The 7,161-nt window shown below is 37.4% G+C and overlaps 1 protein-coding gene across 4 annotated transcripts in view; it reads right to left on the bottom strand.

The window, feature by feature from the left end:
- The window catches only part of LOC103130161 (NT-3 growth factor receptor-like), a 42,712-nt gene that overhangs the window by 25,822 nt on the left and 9,729 nt on the right, over positions 1-7,161 (bottom strand). For 2 of the 4 annotated variants that reach the window (XM_007541487.2, XM_016665716.1), the window contains exons 1-3: positions 3,152-3,257; positions 2,150-2,221; positions 500-571 (exon numbers count right to left, since the gene is read on the bottom strand). The exons of the other annotated variants lie outside the window; for them this stretch is intronic. In XM_007541487.2, coding sequence (XP_007541549.1) covers positions 500-571; positions 2,150-2,221; positions 3,152-3,180 — 173 coding nt within the window. In that variant the 5' untranslated portion in view covers positions 3,181-3,257. Of the gene's footprint in view, positions 1-499; positions 572-2,149; positions 2,222-3,151; positions 3,258-7,161 lie in introns of those variants that run through there. 4 annotated transcript variants of the gene reach the window in all.

Here is a 7,161-nt window from a genome sequence, read left to right as displayed (position 1 = left end):
TTTTAATATTGGTTAAATTTATTAAGTATTTAATATCTAGGTGTTTTTATGGGAATATGGATGTTTCAGATCAATTTGAGAAGTAATTTTGATCATATTTCACATTTTATCGTATCATGTAGCATGGGGCACTGGTCTTGGTCTTGACTCGGTCTTGACTTCCCTCGGTCTTGGTCTTGACTTGGTCTCAGACCCAAAAAGTCTTGGTCTTGTCTCGGTCTCGATACACTCTGGTGTTGGTCTTGTCTTGGTCTCGGGTTAGGTGGTCTTGACCCAACACTGTCTGAAATATTTTGTCAAGGATAAGTCAGCAGGATAAGTCTGAAATAAAATGGGAAAATATTTTTTCTGACTACATTTTTGTACGCCTGTATTCATCCACCTACTAACTTATAAGGCAGGAGGATTGAATTGGAGAGAGAAACTATTGTCATGCAGATACACCTAGAGGTGTACTAACAACAGGTCAGTGAAAAAAACAAATCCAGGGCTGACTTACAGTGCTGTTAGCTGCAGATGTTCAAAGACATGCCAGGACAGAGTCTTCAACATGGGGTTCATAGACAGGTTTCTAAGGGAGAAATCGACAGAAAGGCAGAGACCGAAAAGGTGCATATGGCAGAAATTCGAAAGTTAATATTTAGAGAACAAAAAGAGAAAAATATCATAAATAAAAACAGAATATTGCTTTGATCTCTGATAATTACCATATTTTCTGCACTATAAGGCGCACCTAAAAACCTTCAATTTCCTCAAAAGCCGACAGTGCGCCTTATAATCCGGTGCGCCTTATATATAATGGACCAATATTAAGCCACAACAGGTCTAGCATCTACGGTAAGCAGCCGCCGACTTCATTTTCGCCCGTAGAAGAAGAAGCACACGATGCATGCTGGGATAGTTGTCAGAATGCTGGTTTGTTAATAAAGTTTGACTGACCTATCTACCTACTGACTGTCTATAATTAGGTTGTCTGCAGGTCATTTACCATCACGTTCTCCACGAACATGCTGTGCGCGAATGGAGAAGGGTGACCATTGTCTGGCCACGCTCCGGCCCAGTCGCGGAATGCTCTCCTCGCCGACCGGAGTCGGACTGTTTTGTTGACATTCTGTATGTCAACAAAGTGGATTTAGACATTCATCCTTCAGTGCAGCTTCATCTAGTGGATGCATAACGTAACTCCAGCCTTTACTATGGAGTCTATTCTATGCGCCTTATAATGCGGTGCACCTTATATATGAAAACAGTTTTAAAATAGGCCATTCATTGAAGGTGCACCTTATAATCCGGTGCGCCTTATATATGGACCAATATTAAGCCACAACAGGTCTAGCATGTACGGTAAGCAGCAGCCGACTTCCTTTTCGCCCGTAGAAGAAGAAGCACGCGGTGCATGCTGGGATAGTTGTCAGAACACTGGTTTGTTAATAAAGTTTGACTGACCTATCTACCTACTGACTGTCTAGAATTAGGTTGTCTGCAGGTCATTTAGCACCATGTTCTCCACGAACATGCTGTGCGCGAATGGAGAAGGGTGACCATTGTCTGGCCACGCTCCAGCCCAGTCGCGGAAGGCTCTCCTCGCCGACCGGAATCGGACTGTTTTGTTGACATTCTGTATGTCAACAAAGTGGATTTAGACATTCATCCTTTAGTGCAGCTCCATCTAGTGGATGCATAACGTAACTCCAGCCTCTACTATAGCGTCTATTCTATGCGCCTTATAATGCGGTGCACCTTATATATGAAAACAGTTTTAAAATAGGCCATTCATTGAAGGTGCGCCTTATAATCCGGTGTGCATTATAGTGCGGAAAATATGGTATTTCCATTGGATTGTTCAGTAATTTACTGTTTGCTGCTCAGGGGACGTCTGAAGGCAAATGGTTGGACTGAATGTTATTTAAGGGTTTCACAGAAAGGGGGCAGAAATTTTAGATGTTACTCAGTCACTTTTTTCCACTTTATAATTGCGCACTTGTTATGTTGGTCTGGCTCATAAGTTTGTGGAGGAAATTTTACAAATGCGGACAAGTTTGAGGAGATGAAATACATTTGCAAAGCTCAGAAATACTGACGCGTCACTGAAACGAAGCATTGTGTTGCTCCAAAGTTCAGAAGGCACAGCAGGACTTTGTGGACTCACATGTAGCGCAAATTAAGGTTTTTGGAGAAAACCCGAGGATGGAGTGTGTGCAGGCTGCTTCGGGTGATAGTTCTGTTAAACACACATTTGAAAAAAGGGAGAAGACAGATCACACACGTGTTAATACAATAAACACTCCAAAGGGTTTATCTCAGGCTTGATTGGCCTCAGCTAGCATGTTAAATGTTAGAAATTATGAAGTAATGTTAAAAACCTAAACTATCATGGCTCCTTTAGGCTCCCAGGAGAACGACTCTTCTGTCTAAACAGAAACACCAGCACAGGTTCAGCTTTCGGAGGCTCATCTGAATGAACCTCAGGACATCTGGAACACGAGCAGATGGCCAAGTTACTTCAATTCAATTCAAATTCATATTGAAAAATACTTTATTAATCCCAAAGAGAAATTAAATGTTGTTGTAACTCATTAATTTAGATTCTTCAGAGTTATCGAAGATGCTGATGGCTGTTGGCAAAAAAAATTTCTTAACATCACGTTTGGTAAATTTGGCAGGCTGGATGGAATGTAACCATGAGACCATATTCCAATATCTGATATCTCTGATGAATATCTGTCTTCAGAGATATAACATTTATATTGATAATAAATACTTTTGACTTGGTCCTAGAAGGTTAATTTTAGTTTGTCCTGAAAGGTAAAGCCCTCCTACTGAAAGAGGATACCATGGCTGGAATTTACCATCACTGAAATCTCAACAATTTTCAAACTTTATCATTTTTTAAAAGGAGCTAATTGTCACATAGTTTAACATTTAATGAAAATCTTCTAAAGACAATATTTGAGGTTTATTTTTCATTTTTTAAATATTTTTTGGGAGGTCTTTTCATCAAGCTCACTTTCAAAAAATGCATTGCAACTGCTGGCAATGAACCAGATGAATGGAGGCAAAAATATTTTTATGGCCAGCTGGGGATTTATTTAAAACACAAACAATGTTATTCTGCATACGGAAACATGTGTACAAATACTTTAGTACTCACAGTCTCTGTAGCCCAGGGTACAGCTCCATGTCCACATCTTTCAGTGCTTTCAGACCTGTCCAGTTATCAAGGTATCTGCAGGGAAAAACCACAAAATTTAACTAAGAGAAAGTAAAAACTTCCTGTCATTCACTTAAAAATCCAGAAATAGAAGAAATTCTAGATTCTGAAAACTAATTCTAGGTATTATTATATAATTATTTTAATAATTATATAATTATAATCATTATTATAATTATATTATTATAATTATTATAATAGTATAATATATTATACTATTAGGATAATAATTATAATAATATAATAATTATTATTAACAAATTATTATTAACAAAGAGAAAATGAGCTCAACAACAAAGATATTTGTTCTTATTGAGTTATTTAGGTTATTTAACCATCATAGTGGTGCATAGTGCTATTATATCTCTTTAAAATGGTGCAGGAACCCCTGATTCATCTTTTTTTTTTTTTTTTTACTTTTTTGAAAAAAATAAAACTTCAGAAATGGGGACTGTGGATGCGGAATATCTGTGTTGCTGTTTAGAGTTGAGATGCTATTTTACACTAGAATAGCAGCGCTGATAGGCTAAGTCCTTTTTGATGAACTTAAACAACAATATAGTTTTTCAGACACTTGTGTGTCAGCTTTAGAGGTATGAATACAAAGGTTATGGCTCAGGATTTTGTATGTAAAAAAAGTGTTTAATTGTGTTAGGACACATTAAAATCATAATTAAATAATTGCAATGAACAAGTTAAAGTCCAGACCCTGATACATAAATAAATGCACCATAAATTCATACTACATACAAGATAATATAGACAATTAAAACATTAATAATATTAAAAACTGCTAAAACTGACACTAAGGAGAAGGAGAAACAAATAGGTATTATTCCCAAACATGGTGTGTAACAGATTACAGAATCCTAAGGACTGATGTACTGTAGTTAATAATGCTAATTGTTCATCAATTTTAAAATAAACTTGCTGATAATTGTTAAATGAAATAAGATCATTAAATGCTTCAACACCGAGAAACAGAGAAATAATTTTTTGCCCTGATTCAAGTTTGTTCCTGTGATAAAGGAGGTACAACATTAAAAGCTAACAGTGCTGTAGGCCTCAAGCACTGATACATTAAACAGCCCAGATTTATCTGGAATCTATGAGTTCATATATGACTGAAGTTCTCTGACATAATTAATGCATTAAAGACAGGACATATTGATTTTTTTCTTCATTTTTATAATAGATACATTTTAAATTTGACATTAGGAAAGGATTGATCCACATATATTGATTTCTTGTCATAATGTCTTTGGTTGAAAGCTGTTAGAAATGCATTAACAGGAGTTATATTGTAGGTTCACACGCAGACAGACTTGCTTACAAAAAGCATGGTAATAAGGTTAGTCAAACTGGTTCCAAAAATACTATCAAAATAAACATGAAGTAATTAAGTTTTTTTGCAGCAACTAGCAGCACAGCCATGTGAAGGTCAGATGGCAGCATTGACTTTGGGTTGGACTAACCTGTTCAGCAGAATCACATATGACTTTAGACTGGGAGCAAAACCAAAATCACAGCTGAACTACTTCAGTTCCATACAGTTTTCTTAATGCCAAAAATAAAGTATATGTAAAACTTAACTAGGTTTCCTCCGATTATCATTATGGCAATCAGGAATGTAGGATCTGTACATTATGTGTGGAATTAATAATGTGTTAATTTTACTGTGTAACTACACAGTAAAATCCAGTAAAGTGTCAAATAAACAGTGTTGGAGCATGTGGACCTTATAGGGGTTAATTCAACAACAGTAAGAGTAAAATGCCTCCCAATGATGTGCAGTGTTGGTGTAAAAATCAACCTGAGAAACAAAGAAAGAGAGAGAGGGAGCATGAGAGACAGATACTCAACTCTGCAGGAAACCTGCATTTAATGCTCAATAAATTCATGACTTTAAACAGTCATTAAATTGACCATACGTATAACTGAGCTCTACTGAAACTAATGCTCTTCATGTGAAATGACATAACAAGACTAATTACTAATAACATTAAATGGCAAATGAAGCTTTGGCCCAAATTCAATCTGGAAGACTCTTTAGCCTCACCTGCCTCATCAATCAGCACCTCTCTCTCATCACCCTGGACCTATCAGCGTTGGATCAAGCCACGCCATGGCCAATCATTGATCAAGCTCCAGTTGATAAGGACCTTCATCCATGGCCTCCTCCACTTACCAGCTGCAATCAACCCACCTCCGCCCCATCTCCACCTTCAGCTCCCGGCTCTTCAGCCCACATCCTTCTTCGACCTCCGCCACCAGTATAGGCCCCGGGGGGACTACATTCCTATGCAGCATCAGGAATGTTTATCAAGCTTATTGAAGTTCCAGCTCGACGTCCTTGGCCGGGGCCTAAACGCCAAATGACTTTAATGTTTATCTGTCATTAAACTTTTTTAAATCGCTTTCTTTCTCTGTCTGAGTCTCTCCAGATTGAACTTCATTTATAAGGTGGCAGAAGTAGTCATTATTGGTTATTGGTATTTATTTATTTTTCACATTTGATCAACAATAGTTAAAGTTTTACTTGATAATTATCTTTAGCAGCTAATTTATTAAATAAAAAGATAATTATTTTTCCAAGGAGAGGTTCTGTGAAAATAGAAAAGTGGACTGCTGACCCTACACTAAGATATGTAATCTCTTAAATATGATGTCTTAAATCTGCTGCCAACCTACTGATGTATTAGAGAAATCTATTATACCGACAAATGTTACAGTTCCTACTTAACCTTCAACCAAAAGCAGCTAGTCTGATTATTAATTTATATATGTGTGAACTGGAGAAACATCTTTACCTCTATGACTGCAGGATCATACACATCAGTAATGAATATGATGTCTAAAAGAAAGGCTGTTTATAAGTTATTTGTTCCCCAAATCATGTGACCATGATGAAAACTCTTTCTGATCCGTCCATCCTCTAATATCTTTTTTCCAAATTAACAATAACCTATAAAACACTGAAGTATGCATCCAGTACAGAAGCACTGTTCTCATACTGCAGGTGACAATGGTCCTTTAGCAGTATATGAACAGCAGTGGTGAGCTTGACATGTTTTAATCTATGATGTATTATTTCCGTATTAATTATGTGAGCATTAAAATAACATAACTGTTGGTGTGTGTCCAGCATCGTAATCAGCTCATTATGGGTCACAGCAATGACGGTATGTCGACGTATACAAAACACATTATCTGTGGTAGACCTGGACATTTTACAGGCACCATCCATCCAAAGGTTGTCAGCCCACACACAACCTTTGGCATGAGTTTGTAAGAAAGGTGTAAATCCTATTAAACTGATAAAGGTGTGAGAGTACTTTTATTTTGAATGCTACTACTGCTTTCTTGATGTCGTCAGTGGACTTATGTGGCCCAGCAAATGTGCTGAATCGCTTTGAAGAAGTTAGCTTAACCCTGGGTAATTACATATATCGGCTAAAAATTTTAGACATGGAATGTAGAGTTTTGTACAGAAGAGGATTTTTAGTTGGACCTGATCCATAGCGAGGCCTAGACCAGGGCTGGTGTCCTGCAACTCTTAGATGTCTCTCTGGTCCAACACACTTGAATCCAACTACTTAATCTCCTCCTAAGTGCAGTCAAGTTCTACAGAGTCCTGCTAACGACCTCATTATTTGACTCAGGTGTGTTGAAGTAGAGACACACCTAAAAGTTGCAGGAGACCGGCCCTTGAGGCCTGGAGTTGCCCACCCCTGGCCTAGACTTTAATATAGATCTTTATTTTGCTGAAATCTGTCCTTGAGCTTAGAGGTGTTTCAAGATTACAACTTCATCTACTACCATTATGAAAGTAAACACAGAGAGAAAGAAGTACATGGGTTGAGCAATACAGAGCATACATGAGCATCAGAAGACTGGCTAGCTACTGAGAAAACAACAAAGATGTTTTCATAAAGCTCCAGTCATCCAAC

This window comes from Poecilia formosa, unplaced genomic scaffold, assembly GCF_000485575.1.
Source record: "Poecilia formosa unplaced genomic scaffold, Poecilia_formosa-5.1.2 Scaffold611, whole genome shotgun sequence".
Taxonomy (NCBI): domain Eukaryota; kingdom Metazoa; phylum Chordata; class Actinopteri; order Cyprinodontiformes; family Poeciliidae; genus Poecilia; species Poecilia formosa.
Note: the sequence above shows the minus strand (reverse complement) of the source record. Positions and strands in the feature narration are given on the sequence as shown.